The 19387-nt window shown below is 39.8% G+C and overlaps 1 protein-coding gene across 1 annotated transcript in view; it reads left to right on the forward strand.

The window, feature by feature from the left end:
- The window catches only part of fcho1 (FCH and mu domain containing endocytic adaptor 1), a 63130-nt gene that overhangs the window by 16506 nt on the left and 27237 nt on the right, over window positions 1-19387 (forward strand). The window contains exons 2-3 of the mRNA XM_074668084.1: window positions 1658-1708; window positions 18538-18629. Coding sequence (XP_074524185.1) covers window positions 1682-1708; window positions 18538-18629 — 119 coding nt within the window. The 5' untranslated portion in view covers window positions 1658-1681. The remainder of the gene's footprint in view (window positions 1-1657; window positions 1709-18537; window positions 18630-19387) is intronic.

The raw sequence follows: 19387 nt of genomic DNA on the forward strand, positions 1-19387 counted from the left end.
AAGCCAATCTGCAGACGCAGCCACATTCGCTATGACGCTGGCTGTGAGTTTTTCTTTGAGCAGCTACAGGGCGCCTGGCGGTCATGTGATCTGAGCTGTGCCTCTGATTGGAAAATCAAATGATCCTAATAACTTCTAAACCGCAGAGATAGAAAAAAATTCACTCACCGTACAGTGTGCGCAGATTGTGAAACCAGCCTTTGAAACCCAATGCGTGTTTTGAACCAGGCTGTAAATATGCTTTTTAATGCTGTAAAAGCTCATATTAATGGCTGGGTGTGTATGTGACTTCTGGTCTCTCTGCAGCCGGCCTCAAACAAACGGCCACTTCCGCATAGGCTCCAATTTTACTTACCGGATGTTGCCCCTTGATTAGGAGCAAGCCATAGGCACAAGGTTATACTTTTAAATGTTTTCACTTTGAACACATTTCAAGGAAAGCTTTTTTGTCACCTTCAGGATATCAGAAAAGTCAAACACATCTGTCTCAGAGTGATGAGGGAAAACTCGTTCATGCATGTCCAGACTGACCCAGTCTCTCTAAAGACTCCAGCTTGTCCAAAACGCTGCAGCTTGAGTACTTACTGGGACCAGTGTTATCTTCTCCACATTTGCTCCCCTTAAATCTGGAATACAATTTAAAATCCTTCTTCTCACCTACAAAGCCCTTAATGGTGAATCTTAAAGGGCTCACAGTGCTATATTACCCCGAGATCGCTGTGCTTTAGAATAATCCACCAGTCAGGGTCCATGAGGTAGACTGTTTCTAACCTTTAATCCTCATGTCAAATAAAAGTCACTGATGTGACCTGCTGTTAAGATTCTTTTTGCTGTAGCCTCCCATTTACTTTAAGATTTGTGAGTTTCAGTCTCATGTAAAGCTCCGGAAGTTGACAAGTCCTAAACCATCCCTTTTAGTTTAAAAAAATGTATATCTTTGGATTTTTGTAGTATAGATGTTTAATATACATTTAAAAGTTATATTTGTTGTTTCTCCTAACCTCTTAGGAGGCATAAATGCATTTTTTTACACCTTGATTGGTATCCACTAGAAAGTAAACAAAAGAAGCCCTCTCTCTCTCGTACTGATAGTTGGTTTCATCTCTCACATCAAAAAACCTGGTTACAAATGAAGCTCGTGAACAGTATCTGAGGACCAAAGACTGATCAGCCAATCACAGCCAAGAACCACAGCTTCCAGTTTCACCAGCTCTGATCATCTCCTCTGTGGCTTCCTTTGTAGCTCGGCTATCGATTTATCTCCCCTCGCTGTCCTCCCCCATCTCTCCTGTCGTTCCTCCTCCATGCCTCCTTCCTCTGCTCCCTCTATCCTCTGAGTTTATCCTTTGAAGTCATTTGTTAAGCTCTACTCTGATCTCCCTCAGGAGCTCCCATCCTACACTGAAGGTGTCTCAGGAGGAGTTGTTTTAAAGTCAAGACTTTCTGAAGGCTTGTTTGTGTGCAATTTGCAGAGACTTCAGTGCCACAGTTTATTGTCAGAGGGCGAAGAAAAGGCTGAGCATTTTACAGATTGTAACAAGGAGCCTAAAGGCAATTCACTTAAAGTGTGATGGGAATACAAAAAATAGGTCTGACAGATCAGAAAGGAAAACCTTCACCTTTAACAGTCCTCCCCTTTTCCTCTCTTCCTTGACAGATTGCTGTAAACCTCTCAGTGAAGATGGCCGTCTTTCAGAACAACTTCTGGGTAAGTGTCTCTTTAACATCTAGAAATGAGGCAACATAATTATGGAGGTTACACAAAGGAACACCTGCATATGATACATCCATCAGACCTTCATACATCAAGCGTTCGCTATTAGGTATTACTGCTCCATGTAATTATAGCTGAGTTATGAGTCATTCAGGTTTCATAAATATTCCTCATCTTTGTAACCAATTTCCTGGTTACCTGCTGCTCTCAGGGTACTCAACAGGATTTGCTTGTTGTCTCCCTCTTCTCTTCAGTTGCGAGTGAATGACATCGATTTAGTATTCAGATATCTTTTTCCTGCCACCCGGAAACCAATCTCAATCAGATTATTCTTGTATGGAGAGATTTCCCTGCAGTGTTACTGAATGAAAATGGCTGTTTTCCCAAGCAGTCTGGGAAATATATAACTTGATATTTCGGTTTCAGCTTTTATAAATGCCAAAACATTTTTAATGCTTTGCACATCTCCTCCACATCTCAGGATATTATCCTAACAACAAGCAACAAACACTCTGAACAGACCACAGCCTCCTACAAGAACCACTTGTGGATGATTATTTCAGTCCTTTAGCACAAAACAAACCAAAAAGCACAGTGAAGCTGAACTGATATCAGTGTTGCAAGTGTTGCAAGCTGACAAGAAAGTCTACAAATGCGTTTCAGCATAAGGGTGTCAGTGCAAGTGCATTTATTTAGTTTTATAATGTCTTAAAAAGTGTAAAACAGGAGATCTCTGAAAGCTGATCAACTAATAAATGTGTTAAAAGGGATAATTTAGCTGTTATCTTTTGTTTAATTAATTTTCGGCAGAGAGCAGGTTGTAAATGTTTCTCTTATTCTCCTGAGACAACTCACACCTCCACTGACTTTTATACATTGTGACAAGGTCTCCCTCTCTTCCTGCTTTGTCTCTGCACACTTGGTGCTTCTATTTCAGGTGTGCCCTACTTCTTCTTCTTCTTCTCTGCCGTGTTACACTTAGAAAAAGTCCTCACTGATATTCAAGCACTTAGACCAAATTGATTCAGACTTGTGACACAAATTAGGAGGGACAGTTTGTCATCTTAGTGATCTCTTCCCATCCAGACTTCGAGCCTGGAGAAGAGGTGAGAAGTTCTCAACTGTAGATCAGGCTCTGTCCATCAATCGGTGTCAGAAATCTAAACATAGCACAAAAATGAAGGTGGTTTGTGTTTGGTAGATTATTTCTTTGTTGTAGCGATGCTTCTTGGTAATAAATCTTATAGCATGTGGAAAACTTGTTTCTCTTTTAACCCTTGAATTAGCTCCCCTTTGAACCCTTTAACTTTCATTTTTTTAAATGAAAAGAGATATTAAGTCTATTTCACTTATAAATTCAAATACAAAAAAACTTTCTTTATCCCTGAGGAGCAATTAAAGGCGCATAAAGCAGTAAACATTGTAAACAACTGTGGACAAAGATGAGACAAATAAACAGCAGAGTTCAGCATTGCACATTGAGTTTATATTTAGTCTGTTGTTAAAAATACCCTTTAATATGGAAGACGATTAGGACCACTAAAAATAATAAATAAGTATATCCAAGACATTTTTGTTACAATTTTTTCAGAGTAAAAAGTCAGTATTCTGAGATTAAAGTTAGAATGTTGACTTTTTTCTCAGAAAAAAATAATGATAAAAAAAAATGTAGCTATTTGTTTTTTTTCAGTTGCCCTAATCTGTACTTTAACTTTCCAGCCAAGGGAAAAAATAAATAGAAATAATGAAAAATAAATAAATATATAAATCACAATATAAATAAATATTTTTTGTATTCTTGTTTTTGTTTGAGCACTAAAAACAAACCCCCCAAAATTCCGAAAAAATATTTCAAGCTGTAGAGACCCATTCATGTTTTACTAAGTTCAACATACTGATCATATGATATAAAAATGTAGAAAATGCTCCAACAAACGGTTGAGCAGCAAGTTAATTGGTTAAAGAGGCCACATTGTAAGGAGCGTGCATTTGTGGGCTAAGCAGCAGAGCTGAGTATGTTGGTTGTACCCATGAAACATTTGTCAAACCTTCTCTGACAATGCCAAACGGTTTATTCTGCCATAGGCTCTGAATCTAGTCCCTAGTCCCTTCAGGAGAATCAAATGTACTTCTTTGTTTTTTTTTTTTTACTTTATTTTTATTGCTTTATAACTTTTATACAACAGACAACTTCAAAACAGAAAGGGTCATCATGAGTAGGCTAAAGTTTGTTTTTGTTTTTGTTTTCTGACATGATCTATTGTATTGTAAGAAAAGAAAGCAAAAGCGGTCAGAGAAAACCAAAAATTACTCATACATACCTACACATACATATACATATACATATACAAGTACACACATTAGCACATGCATGTACACAAATGAACACATTCATATAGCTAAAGTCAGAAAAGCAAAACGCATGTATAGGAGAATAGGGGGAGTTGTGGTATACGATAGTGCAAATCTCTAGTTCCTTAGTGTCCAAAAATGACTTTAGAAATGTACTTCTTTAAATGGTCTATTAACCATGTTATAAATGTTTTGCTGCTGAGTGAACAGATCTGCTTTTGGAAGACTTTACCAAACCTGGGGCACTGGTTTAGTTCAGTAGTTTGGGGGCATGCCCCAACACAAATGAGTCTTTATCTCAAAAAGACAAAAGTACCCTAATGAGTAAAAAGAGTTTAATTTGAAATGGGTCATGAAGCTGTCTTAGTGTCCTATTTTTCAGACCTGCAGGCTGTGCATTAACAACACATTTACTATCTTCTGATCCCATACTTTGGTGTAAAATGTCACCTGCATCAGTCAGAACCAAACAATGACAGCTCTCTGCTCTGTGCTGTCTGCTTTTATCTAACTCCAGAATCCAGAAATAAGCCTCATTAGTGAAGGTCGTATCTTTATTCAGTAGGGTAAAAATATTACAAAGACACTGGTGCTTAAAAATCCACATTTGTTGATCTGAGTGTTTTTGATAGATGGCTGGCATTGTGACCTTGATAGCTCTTGCTGGAGGTGTGTTTTGGCCCCTTATCAACAGTCCATGATCCATGGATTTTGGAGTGTTTTTGCTCAGAGCAGAGTAAGACACACGCAGGTCTGCCGGCTGTGGAAAAAGCATAAAAATGAGAGCAGTGTGGTGTGGCAGGAGGCAGGCAGACAGGGAGTCATGCAGCAGAACTTCAGCCAGACAAGGTCAGAGGGTTGCTCTGCCTCTTTATCACAAAGATGTCACAAATCCTCTGAAGTGTATATTCTCTACATCAGTAATGTTGCTATTAATCATCTCTCATGTATGTTTGTACGCTCAGAACCGTCCTTCCTGCTCAGTCTGCTTTCAGACACAAATAGCTGTGTCGTACAAATCGTCCCCTCAGTTAATTAGTATCACAGCCACTTGGGAACGAGTCACACACAGAGCCTCGTCTTGTTTGGCTCAAGAACATTCACAGCCGCTCACAAAGCCTCCTCATAGCACGCTGTCCTTTCCCATTAGCTGTATAAGAGCTGTGCTCATGGCCCACAGGGGAAGCCCATCAGCTATAATTAAGTACATCCTCGGTAAATTAAAGCACTGTTGAGTCTGAGAAACTGAATCACTGAGAGGATTGAGGCTGCTCAGAATTTCTTGGAACTAGTAACTCATGAGAGATGAGGATAAATGATAACAGAAAATGTTTTTCATATGTCTTAGTGACACTTTCTTTTCTTTTACCTGATGTGGTAGCCAAATTTAGACTGAAAACCAACCAACTAATACATGAAGCAAACAAATGCCAGGGCTTTCAGACTCTTTGGCTCTGGTAGTTTACAGCGTAGTGATTCGGGTGTTTTGACTGCCTGGAAACATGGGAAAATTTACCACCAAAGCACAGCATTAACTTAATGAACAAAGGCTTTTAAGGTATTTTTATGCTGTCTGACATAAAGTTTGATGTTTACTAAGGGTGTGCCCAGCAGCAGCAGACGTTTATTGAAATGTAAGTTGTTGTGCATGAACACACTGGTGTGTATTTTGTGTTACTAATGCACACTGCGTTTGATACATCAGGGTTTTTATGCACATTGCTGACTGTTGGCGAAACCTCTGACACACCCAACAAAAACAACAAAGCTTGTTGCTTTGTTTTACAGTGTTTTGGGGAAATAGGTAATCTGAGAACTACGGCAACATGCTACACAAAGTAAATTGAGCCTGGCTTTAGTAAAAAGAAGCAGATTTGGAGATATAACTATTTCAGAATACAAAATCAGAACAATCTGTTTAAACCATTTTAAAGATTCCTTTTTTGCCCCTGCTGTGTGAGACAAGGAGAGTTTTAGCTGTGTTAGCCCATTAATACCAGCCGTCTCTGGTGGCTTTACTGCAGACAGTCTCATCAGTCTGGCGGGATTTTTGCCCGAGGAAACTAATGCCGCAAAACCGAACATGCTCTGAATCAATATCTCCCGTCTCTGCTCTCAGTACAGTCTGTTTTCTCTTTCTTAAGTGGTGAATAGACCGTGAAGAACACGAGTCTGCAAGGGGATTTAAATGAACTATTTTAAAGAATGAGATAAGATAAACCGTTTGAGGCTTCAGCGTACAGGATCATTCTTTCTTAGAAAGAGCTCCTTCTAAACCTGCAGATAAAGAAGTGCACACACACACACAGACAAACGCACACACACACACACACACAAACTGGCAAAACAACGCCCAGTGGGTTTCTATTATTGCTAGCTTCTCAGTTTAATGATGCCAGCGCTGCTGCCCTCCCATCACTTTGAGTCATGGAGTTTTCTCTCGGGGTTACAAACGGTAAACAAACAGTGTTGAACTTTTTCTCCTCCCTATCCTGCCTCTGTCTCCTCTTCTCTCCTTTTATCTATCCCCCCTCTCCTTACATTCAACTTCCTTCTTCTCTCACTTGGAATGAGCGCCAAGAGTGATGGATATAAGAGCTTCTTTTGTTGTTTTCTTTAAAAGCTTTTTTACTGTTGAATCCTTAAGAAATAAATTGTATCACGCTATCAGCCAGTTTCACTTAGAGTATGATAACCTGAAAGCATCAATACCACTCAGAAAGCAAGTGTGTCTCTCCAAGAAACATCCCTATCCCTCCTCTTCCTCCACACAAAATCAGTGAAGAAGTACCTTAGACCAGCAAAAATGAGTCTCTGAGCGGCTCACGCAGCAAATTGGTGTGGAGCCATCAGTGATGACAGGCTGCTGCTACCTGCTCCTGATGTTATTGACACCTCTCTGCTGTGGGACTGTTGTTCAGCTCAACCTGCCCACTCAGCAGGAAAAGTTTCTGTGAGTCAGCGAAACTCCCGCAGTGGTGCCGGGCTGGTCAGTCAGTCAGCTGGATGGCTGCTGATTTACTGTCTGATGGAGTAAATTGCCTTCTGCTCCTCTTGTAAAAGGATGATACAATGTGTGGCGTCCAGAGAGAGTTAGTATGTAATCTGAGTGATTCATTTGTAGCACGTCAAAACTTTTGTGAGAGACTCAGGGGAGAAAATTTGATCCATCTGTGACAGTGTATTTTCCTGTGGTGAAACTTTGTCCAAGAAGTAAAACAGTAAGATAAAAGAAGAAAAAGGAAAGTTTTGTTTGCAGTCAAAGAGATGCTACCACAGTCAAAAGTTCAAGTAACCTGGTTCATAGAAGTACAGATATAATGTTTTTAAAAGGGGTGGGGAAAAAGGGGTGAGTTGGAGGTTATATACATTTTTATTTTTGCACTTGCATTTTATAAGTTTATGAAACTGGTATACGTAATGGAGGACTAGGGCCACAGATTTTTTATCCTCAAAAAGATAAAGATTCTGAAAATATAAATGTACAAGGTTTAAGTTATACTACTTGGAAATAAAATAAAATTTTATGAAAATAAATCTCATGTGTTCTCTAAAAAGAGGGATGTGGGTTATCTTGTGATGTTAAATTCAACTTGAGGTGTTAGCTCCATTAGCCATGTCTGTGAGAGCATGATGCTACTCTGCCTTCTGGCATTCCACTGCTGCTAGGTTAACACAGCTAGCTTGTCCATCTTATTGGAGATAGGTCTTACGTTCCCAATAACGATGGATGGAGGGACAGGTTGATGTTGTCACTTCTTAGCTCTCACCTGAGAACCAGCATGTTGCCCTCACCTCCTTCTCCTCACCTTGTGGGGAAACACCAGGCCTTGCACCAGTTAGCATTGACATGCTAATGGCTGCTAATGGCTGCTTTTACATTTAAACAATGCAGCCATGGTTACATGTAGGATCTCCAAACACCAGAGCAAAAGTAGCCAAAATATCACTGAAGACACACACAGTTTGGTGTCCATGACCAACAAATGAGCCACACAAAGTAATGATCCACCCCAAATACAAAGATTATGAAAAAAAGAGACAAAAAAATCACAAGAAACAGACTAAGAAGAGAGAGCAGCTGCAACAGGCAGCCACAACCAACAGGGCGGCGCCTAATAATGCCCTATTATATTAACGTATATATCCTCAAGATGCTTTCTTTCCTTATAGCCAAAACTGATGATGTTTTTTAGGCAAGGCAAGGCAAGGCAAGGCAAGTTTATTTGTAGAGCACAATTCATACACAAGGCAATTCAAAGTGCTTTACAGCTAACATAAAATAAAATCACAATAGGCAAAATAAAATCAATGCATAAAATCACATCATAAAACATTAAAAATGATTAATTAAATTAGAAGAGGAGAGTGCAGATAAAATACTTTCAGTTGTTGTATGCTATGCTGAACAGAACTGTTTTCAGCCGGGCTTTGAACATTGTCAGAGTTGAGGCCTGTCTCACATCTTCTGGCAGACTGTTCCAGATTTTGGGGGCATAAAACTGGAATGAAGCCTCACCGTGTTTAGTCCTGACTCTGGGCACCAGCAGGAGACCCCTCCCTGAGGTTCTCAGAGACCGAGTTGGTTCATATGGTTCTAGCATGTCCAAGATGTACTTTGGTGCTAGACCATGAAGGGACTTGTAAACAAGCAGAGCTGTTTTAAAGTCTATTCTCTGAGCCACAGGAAGCCACTCACTTTATGACTTACCTAACATTAAGACAAGTTTGACAAGTTTCTTTTGACACCACGTTTCAGCGGAAAGACTGAAAAATTTAAGGTGCTTCACAAAAGACATTAAAAAGAATAGTTGAAAAGGTCAACACTAGGGATAGGCATTTCAAGCAAAAGAGCTATTCAATATTCGCTCGTAACTATTCAAAAATTTGAAATTTGTTCTTGTCTTTTAACCCTCATCCTAATCCTCTGTTGTAAGACTACAGTGAACTGCAATTTTGTGTAAAGAAACAGGAGACTTGTGACACCAAACCTGAGAAGCTCAACCTAAACTTAAATTTGATCCATCTTTAGGTTAGAATACCAACATTTGTAATTCACTTTGATGTTAAACTTCTTCAGAAGTTCAGAAGTGACAATAACAGGCTCTGTATTGAATGTGACCTTGATACTTTGCTTGCTACAGTCTATAAAAACCACAGTCTGTAGCTGCCCCTGCATTTAAATTACAGTCATTAAATAATCAATAACTCCTTCTTAAATATTCAGGCAGTGTTTAACCCCTGAGTCTTTAAGGAGGATGATGCTCCTCAGAGGATAGACATCTTACATACAGACAGATCAGAAACAGCCAACAGAAACCTCAGAGCGACCTCTCTACCCTCTTTCCTCTGTGCAGACCAGAGGAGCATAATTCCTCCTTTATCCAGCCGCTCTCCTCTTTTGTTCCGTTCAGCTCTCCTCTGCACCTTTCGTTTCATATAACTGAAGAGCTGTATTTCAGAGCAGGAATGTCCTCAGACACTGGATCCGCTCTCAGACACACTGTAAGGAGAGATTTGACGGATAGCCAGGACTAAAGTTGCCAAAGAATGAAGCACTGTACTAAAAAGCCAGAGCTTAGCTGAGCACCACTTCACCTCTCTGGTCTGAGAGATGCTGAGATTGGAAGAAAAAATAACAACATAGCAAAAAAGAAAAGTGAAGGAGGGGAAACTTTTTTTGTAGTGGTCTTAAAACATTTCTTATTGAATGATCTGAGCCTCTGATGGAACAAAACAAACTGCTAAACAAGTTGCACAAGTTACATTTAAATAGTGCAGCAGGTTTGCTAATTGTTTTTTGATATGCCTGAACTTGTTTCTGTACAAGCACCCTTCTCATTCAGTCTTTTCTTTTGTACTCCCAGCAGCACCTCAACGGCCTTTTCTGTTTTTAGTAACACCTACACACCTCTTAAAAATTCAAATCTATTTCTTCTCCAATTTGGGTAAAATCTGTTTTTGGTAGTTTCTAAATACCACAGAGTGACTCCTGACAGCTCACGGAGAGGCCGTTTCTTCCACTCAGGTGTAGGTGGGTTCAAGCTGGTGACGTCTGAAAGTGGGAGCTGTCAGTCATCTCTTATTCACTCCACTGGAAAACAAAGCTTTCTCACCACAGCACAATGGGAAAAGCAAGATTTGTAGGCAGATGTTGGAGTCTCAAGGTCCTTGTTTCTACACCTTCAGGAATAACAGATGCTTTTTTCACACATTGAACCTTTTCACTTCAAAGATTCTGCTCAGTTCAAAGCTTTACTCTCTGGGAGCCCTCAGCACACATCCCTTGTTGCCTTCTCGCCTCCCAATCCGTCTGTTGTTTTGTGGTTGACTTCACAACTAAGACTTTAAAGGCAACAATTGAGTTTTTTATTTGCTGAAGTGGAGCAGTTGTGAAGCTCACCCTGCAGCACAGAGTTTAGTTCATCCCAGGTTTCCTCACCGTCATTAATTCGTTTCATAGAGGCCTGAAGGGAAGTCTGAAGATGAGTCTAATTAGAATCGAGCGAGAGCACTTCAACCAAACTCTGGTGAGGTATAAAACACAGCCAGGCTTGCACCCTCAAAGAAGTTAAACAAATATTAAGGTGGAAAGATGTGTCAGCTGGCTTTGACAGTTTAAGTTACAGAATATCATCAGGTAGCCATAAAAATGTGTGCTGAAGATTCACTTCTTTAGTAACAGAACACCTGAGCTGAGACTTGTGGGCCTTGTTCAGTTTTAAACGTCCCTGCAGCAAGGCTTTAAAAAAAAACCTCTGTTAGTTCAAGAATATCCTCTCCTCCCTGAGCTGACATTACTATTTTTATTACACAGCAGCTGCTCTGAACCTGTCCGAGCAGCAATAAAGACAAATTAATACAGAGAATCTACAAACTGCTTTCTTTGTCAGATTTCTTTCCAAGTTATTAAGCCTGTCAGTTAGTTAATAAACTTATTTTCCTGTAGCTATCTCAACTTTCAGGCTTGTTTTGGAAACTGCTTTGACAGTATAATCCAAATCTCAATAAAAATGTCATGCCCAATAAAAATCTTTTCATTCTGCCCCATATGCCAGATTATGTAATCAGGCTTTGACAACCGCTTGAATGAGGGTCTAATAAACAAAAACAGACGGTTAACAGATGCCAAATAAACCCACTTTATTTAAAACATCACTCAACTCTAGCTCAAACAGCACACAACTCGTCCCCTGAAGCAAAGTTTGTCGTTAAACCAAAAGGGATTTGTGAAAGAGACACAAATGACAACTGACTTACATGAAGTTTTACTCCTGTGTCAACATCCAAGCACAAAACAGCTTCCTTAAATCTGACATAAAGTCTTCAAACTGTCTTAACTCCTGTCTTGCTTCGATTCCATATGGCTGCTTTTTTATTTAACACATCAAACAAATGTCACCAGCTGCTTTCTTTTAAGTGCTGAGCTAGAATTGTTGCCTGTTTATGTTATTGCTTCAGTTCTCCATCTGCTTCATGTGGAGAGGAGAGAAAAGATGCTCAGATGCAGAACAAGTAACAGACATGATGCATAGGCAGTGTTGGGAATAGATGATAATTCATCAGTTATCCAAAAATTATAGATGTATCCTACTATGTAATCTGAACATACTTAACTTGCACTGAAGCTGCAGCTAAATTAGACAACAGCCCTAAATATTTAATACTTAATAGGAAGGGCGTTGGATTAAAGCTGTGGTCTACTATTTGGAAGCTTTGTACATTTTAATAACACCGTTTATAGGGCCGTTATGGTCCTGTGGTCCAATCTACACAATATAAAGACCAAAAAGAACGAAAAAAATCCATTCAGTATATCCGCTGCAAAGCTGCATACTAGTTGACCAATAAGAACCATGCATGGCATAGGTGGTTCGTATTGGTCCGTGAGTCCATCCAATCCCCTGTCTCCCTCGCTTCGCACTGTCATGCCCATGGTCCCACCTCGTCCGTCCCCACTACCCCTCTCACGTCAGCTAGCTGCTCAGCTACCGAAGCGTCATGGAGCCAGAGTAGACCGAAACCAAGAAGCTGTTACTGTTACCCTCCACAGGGAAGGGAAGAAAATGAAAAACTTTTAAGGAAAAGGCTGAAGCAAGGAAGAATTATGAGCGATACAGTTGCAAACAGAGACTGAATATTGGAGGAATGTACGACCGGTGGAAAAAGCTGCAGGGGATTTGGGACTGAAGACTGACGCCGAGACAGCTGAGTTTCTGTTGAACAGGGGATGACTTTGTTTACCACAGTGGGAGATGTCAGCTGAATAACTCTGGTTAGTCTATGCCTATACCGGCTAATGACTGAACGCTGCTGGTCAGAACAGGTCGGCTCTGTTAAAAGATTTTAGCATAAGTTAGCCACACATCTTTAGCTTTGTAAACTGAGCTGGTGAAGACACCCCGAGAAAGGTAAAGCCTCGCCCACAGTCAGCTCTGCACTGATCAGCTGGCAGCGGTAACGACTTCTTGCTCTGTCGGAGGGGGCGTGTTGTTAGGAGGCTAAGAAGGGCGATACGAGCTGGGGGGCGGGATCTTGGAACACAGAGGGGAGGGGTGAGTGAGGCTGCGTTTTTCAAATGTGTCTCATCAGCCAAACTGTGTTTCAGATCGAAGACCATAGCTTTAATATATGGACTTGTTTCTCCACAACACTTCAGCCTCGAGCATCTCCACTATTGAACAGTGCTGAATGAACTGACCCTTCCCTGAACTTAGTCGTTGACCCACGTTAATGTGTTTTTTCCTTCAGTAAGACCTACATTTGCACTTTCTGGGTTTTGGCCTGAGTGGGAATCTTGACATGAAGTTTACTACAATTTTTTTCTTGTGTTTTAGCTTGGGTTTCTTTGAGAGATCTGAGAATGATACTCAGCCCACATTTTTAAAATTCAATGGCCTGACCAGCTGTCAGCCGATCACAAACAGTTTATGGAAAGAAGATGAAACCAGCGATCCAAACTTCCCCACAGTGGATTTCTGGCATTTGATTGACTGAGATAAAATGATAATTTCCCTGCTGCTCACCATCCCCCTTGACAAAATTCAGCAGATCCCCCACAGCTCTCAGCAGTCTCCAGAAGTCCTGGTCTTCATGAGAAAGTTGTGTAGATTTTACACCTCCCATGAACCCCCTCCATCCCTCTCTTCTCCTCTCCTCTCCCATCATCCCACTCATTGTGATGGTAATGCAGTCCATCGTGCGTGACCAAAACGGTCAACTTAATTGATGAAAAAGAGATCACCCAAAGCAGAGAGAAGAGGGGGTTTGCATACATCAGACATGAGGGATTTTCTTAAAGGGCTTAAAGAATGTATTATGGCAGCAGGAGAAACTCAGAGGAGGCCGTCTGGAGGTGTCATGTAATGTGCTCTCAGATTGCTTGGCATGACTCAACATGTTGGAGTATCAGCTCGCAGTTTGTTGCTCAATCAATGGCATACACACTTAAACATGCACAGGTTAGGTTATGGATCCTTCCAGATCATTCCATGTAAGTGTGTTACACTCTGATAATGCACATTAGTTTTTGCTGCACCTGCCAGTCTGAGTGATGTGTTCATGAACAATGAGACACATCATAAAAGGCAAGTTTTCAACAGGGTGAAATGTGATTTTCTTGTGGATTCTTATGTTTTTACAGAAATTATAATCTTATCTGTAGTTCTCAAAGCACTTTGGGGTTTTAGGCCTGAGTTTTAAGCCTCCTCTCAAAAGCAGAGATGGCGTCTGCCTCAGGTTCTGTCTTCAAATGAAAGTTATTATGAGCAGACCTTCATTCTTGAAGCTCGATGTTTTGGCGATACGACACTCTGAAGTCCATTAAGAGTGGCGGTGCCTGACTATTAGAAACTTTGTAAATGAAAAAAATGTTTTTTTTTCTCTAAGAATTTATTGAGGAACAGAGCAGACAAGAAAATATGTGCCAGTTTTGAATTCTTGTCTCTTCTAGCAATCTAGTAGTGCTGGACAAGAGGCAGATGTGTGTGTGTGTGTGTGTGTGTGTGTGTGTGTGTGTGTGTGTGTGTGTGTGTGTGTGTGTGTGTGTGTGTGTGTGTGTGTGTGTGTGTGTGTGTGTGTGTGTGTGTGTGTGTGCTTTAAGCCATGAACTTGCAGCTCACCTTTCTGCAAGGAGGGTCGAGTTTCAATAAAAGCCTGTCTACTTATTACACCAGTCAGTGAACACTCAATACTACCTGAAAGTATGCCTCTTCTGTTTATTTCAAAGCAATTATCTATTGGTGATGATGAAAAAAAGACTTATTTTTTTACTCAGGAAAAGGAAAATTAAAACTTAAAAAGATGGAATAAAACCAATGTTAGGTCTGATTGAACTAGACAACAAATTTATTTCAAAATAACTAAATCTAGCTCCCTTTTAAGCTCGCTTACTCAAGGTGCCTTAGACGAGACATTTAATGTATCAGACAAAGGTAGCAGAATATACGTTTCACAACAATGCTACCCATTTAAAGCTGCAGCAGTTGAGGTGTTGGCAGTATTATTCACAAAAACACACACACGCTGTAGTTGAAAGAGCCAGTAAACTCAATGTCGCTCGCTCCCCACTTTCACCCTGCCTCCTCTATCCATTTGAAGGCATAGAAAGCCCAAAAAAATGACTTTAAAAACATTATCTCCTTTATCCCTGCCCTTATGGTGATATGGTTATATGGTCCATATATATTTTTGATTTTCATCAGATGACTTGATTTGTTTACCTTGAGACCTGAGATGAGATCTCTGCTTACACCCTGATAGGGTTGCCTTAAGGGGTGTTTATTTTGTAACGCTTTAAAAATTCAAAAATGACATTTTGAAAACCCATTTCTCAGACGATGCTTTATAGATTTCATCAGACATGAATTGTGGTTTTTGTGATGAAGACAAACTGACCTTTTGAACATAGCTGAATGGATATTTCTCTCAGGAGATGCAAACCTTGTTTTCGTTTATTTTACATAATGGAAAAGTAAAGAAGGTGTAACAGTACAAAAAAGTTTTGGTTTGGTTTGATTTTGGTTTTGAAGTCTTGGATTGGTAAATTTTGGCACAGTGAGGAAAACAAACTCGACACATAACATGAGGTCTTTCCCTAAAGTTATCTTTTAAGGCCTGATGAAGTTTTGAAAGTTTTCTGCTCCCATATTTTTGAAAGATGAGGCTGAGTGAAACTGACTTTCTTCAGCTGATGTCAGCAGTAACACTTCAGCGGCTCAGCGTTCTAGTTTGTTTTCTGTCACGTCTGATGATCAATCCGTCTGACTTCTCTCAGATCAACTGTTTCTCATCCCTCAGTGCCCGAGGTCCAGTGGGCCTGTCTGTGTCTCTTCTGTGCATGCTCAAAGTGTGTGTGTGTGTGTGTGTGTGTGTGTGTGTGTGTGTGTGTGTGTGTGTGTGTGGTTTTGGGTGACCCTTCCTTGGCATTCCAGCCATTCCCCTGGTACCTGGGAACTGGTCTGTTCTCCTCCTTCAGGGTATTTTTAGGTCCTTAAGAAGCAGCTGTCTGTGTCTCCGTCTGCTCACACAGCCGGCCGTCTGCTGACTGAAAAATGTGGTGAGGCTGGATAAATGACGCAGGCTATTTGTAATGATGCTGCCTCAGTCAGCGTTCTTCAGGATTATAAAGTTTTAAGCTACCAGAAACGTAGTTTTGTGCCATTATGTGTGTGAGTGAGGTGTGAGGTGTTGCTGTAGTCAGTGGTAAATCTGCTTATAGCTGCGAGGTGAGCAACTTTTCTCTCAACAGCGCTGTGGTTTTCTCACTTTGTACTGAGTCATGCTCGCCTTGAGGTTTTGTGCTCTACAGATGAACAACAAACAATGAGATCAGGTCTTTGGGAGTGCAGCAGCAGTTTAGTACAGTAATTGAACCTCACAGTGATACATCAGCAAAAAAGAAACTTTTCAAACTTAAAGCTCCTGTGAGGACTTTTAGCTGGTTATGGCCTATAAAAGAAAAGAAAACCTTTAAAAATATGTTTTACTGTTTCTACATGATAATGATCATCATTTAGTGCCTGTTACTGCTGCCATCAAGTGAAAGTCAGACAAGGAGATGGAAAGCATACTGCAGAAATAGCCAATCCAGACAGAAACTGTAATGTTTTTTTGAGCCACCTTTAACTTATTTGACATGTCAGCTTGAAAGGGAGAAAGTAAAGGAACAAAGAGTAAAGTCAGACACAAAGCAAAGGGTTGTGGCCAGGAGTCAAACCAGCAATTTCTGCAGTAAGGACCTCTGCATGTGTTGTGCACTCAAACTGCTGGGCCAACTGGCACCCCACCAACAGGGGGCGCCATGACCAGAACAAAATGAATGTTCCCCACGCCAGCTTCAAGTCACAGCCACTTTTAAAACAATAAACAACAAAATACATAGTGATCCAGAGACTTTAGGAAAACAAAATTATCATGTTTCATAACTTGAATGCAGCTTATATTGTACAAGAAATATCAGTGGATCTTACACTAACACTGATCAGATTTTGACAGGTTACTCTCACACTTTCATTTTTTCTACTCTTGTTAAAGTGTGTTTTTTTTCATTCATAGACGGGTAGGGTGAGTTAGCCCATGACTGGACAACAACCAGTGTTGTTATATAAAAAAGTCAGTAAATGAACTCATTAGCTTCCATTACTGTTTCACTCTTAGGCTTCATCTATTCTTAGACAGGTTTGACTAATGTACATTAAACTCAGTAATCTGTAGCTTTAAGACTGTGACTGTATTTGTTTTGTTTTCCTCTTCTTTAAAACTCACTTTTTTGACAGGAGACAGAATATTGGAAAAAAGGAAATGAAAAAAAACAAACTGAATTTGATATTAGAAAGTATACCTCATACACTGATTTGAACTTAACCTGGAAATGTTTGACATCAACTGAGCGATGAAAAAAGTGTGGCAAGCTGTTTTTTTTATGAAACTGTTTTTATAATCTGCTGTAAAATGAAATCCACGGATTTTGCTCGAATGAATGACTTGAATACCATACCAGAGCAACCTCTGATAAATGAATACAGTGGGAAGTTCAAAATAATTAAGCGGGAAAGTTGTCAATTTGAATCTTTCCTATCCAGAAGTCAACTAGGTCCTGTTTGAGGCCAAAGCGCCACTTTTTGAGAAGCAAGCTTTAACATGTTCACAACCTAATTCTCTAAATCTCATTAGTTGTTTCAACTGTACAGGGTTTTTTTCTTCTGTAACTCACCTGTTTTCATTATCGTTAGATTCATATTTGGCATGATTAACAGCCAGTGTAGGAAATATTAGAGGTGTGAAAAAATAGCCATACATATCGTTGATACTTTGACCTGTGATGTAATATCGATATTTCGGCTCTTAATATAAATATTTTTGTTAAATTAAAAATTCATATTTTAGGTAAGCTGGAAGTACAATAAGTCTTCCGCACCTCCACTGTGGTAGATGGCGCCAAAGAGCTACTCCACTGTATGTTCCCCATAAACTGTATAACAAATATAACGTCAAAGTAAATTCAGAATATTTGATTCCTAAAATTGATGGTGTGGGTTTTAATGCCGTAAACATCAATGTTTTCTCTCTATGCTTGGGTCAGTTAGTTTAAAATGATTTTTAGGTTAATTTTCAAAGTGTAGTAAACTGATAAAATAATAATCATAGTCATGTTTTGTGGAATATTTGATTTTTTATGAGTAGCATTGGTTACACCAAGAGGCATTTTTCACCAACTGACCACGTTCTTCAACCAATGTTTGTTTTTTTGCAACATTAGTTTAATGTCACAGTAGTTTAAGTGACAAACTTGACACACTTTATGTTTTTAAGCTAAGTGCATGTATGAAACACTGCAATTGACTTTCATTATTTGAAACACAATAAAACAGAAAAGTTGTTTTCAATCAAATAGATACGATATGCATCGCGATTCTTAGGTCACGATACGATAATATATTGCCATATTCTACACAGGTAAGAACAAATAAGAAAATAATAGTGATGATGTTTATTTAAATCAAGATATTACTAAAATTTAAAAGGAACAAGGAATACAGGAATACAATATGATTTTTTATTCTTATGAAAATATCGATATTAAAAGTTGAAATATCGATGTTATATTGGAGGTCAAAGTATCACAACATGTTGCCAATATTTTTTTCACACCTCTACAACAGACACAGCAGGGTTTCTTTTTTCTGTCAAGTGTATAATTGGTGTTCCTGAAACTTCCAGTATACCACACTTATCTGTTGCCAGCAGTTAATCCAATCAGAGACACAAACTGCTTTTACATAATTTCAGAAATGTTTGTTGAATGTTGTTTATGTGACTGGTGGAGAAATGTTTCCCGTGAGCCACTGATACAGTTAGCTTGAAGATATTATGATTTCAGTGACATCACTGTTTTAGCTTTCTTGTGCTGGATCTCCTTCAGGTGCTAACAGACGTTGTGTATGTGTGTTTTTTTTTTTGCTTCTTGGCAGGGGGAGAAGAATGCCGGCTTCGACGTGCTCTACCACAACATGAAGCATGGCCAACTGGCAACTAAGGAGCTTGCCGAGTTTGTCCGAGAGAGGTAGGGTTTGTGTGTATTTGTGAATATCTGTGTGGGAGGTGACACCAGTGATGGGGCTCAGATGGAGGAATTCTACATACTCGCCTCTGCTTGGGAATGAAATACAGAAGTTTGTGCCAAGTTTGGGTGAAAGGTTCAGAAATGAAATGATCTTTTCCGTGTTTCAACTTTCGCTGAATCTAACAAGGTTTTCATGGTTAATTCAGTTTAGAGTCCTGAAGAAGAATGCAGATTTTGGTGAGAGCTCTTTAACAAGCCTCTCTTTGTTACATCTACTTCCCTCTTCACTGCGATCTCTGACCCCAGTCCTCACTACTGTGCTACTTTTCAAGTGCAGCATCTTCAAAAACTCTCACACACAGGCCTGAATAGCTGGATTATCCCTGAGCTGAACAGAGGTATCTCTTCCAGCCATGTTTGTAACTGATGGAGGATATCTGTCAGAGCAAGTCGGTAAATTTACTCTGAGATATGAGTTATCTTCAACCAGAAATTACTGTTAAACAGACTGAAAGCTTGTCATGCTAACCAGTAGCAGGGCAGCAGAGGGTCAACTTTCCAATAAAAACTGTCTTCACTTAGTGGCTAATTTGTTACATTAAGCACTTTGTCTTCTAATTAGTGATAAGCAGTGAGTGAAGTGAGGCGAGTAATGAGTTTCCCACAGGAGTTTGTGTTCTCACAGCTGGAAGTCAGCACACACACACTCATACACACATACACACATACACACTCAGACCAGTGATATAATCTTGACA

This window comes from Halichoeres trimaculatus, unplaced genomic scaffold, assembly GCF_033239565.1.
Source record: "Halichoeres trimaculatus isolate MK-OKI-2021-1 unplaced genomic scaffold, fHalTri1.1 fHalTri1_scaffold_4, whole genome shotgun sequence".
NCBI lineage: Eukaryota > Metazoa > Chordata > Actinopteri > Labriformes > Labridae > Halichoeres > Halichoeres trimaculatus.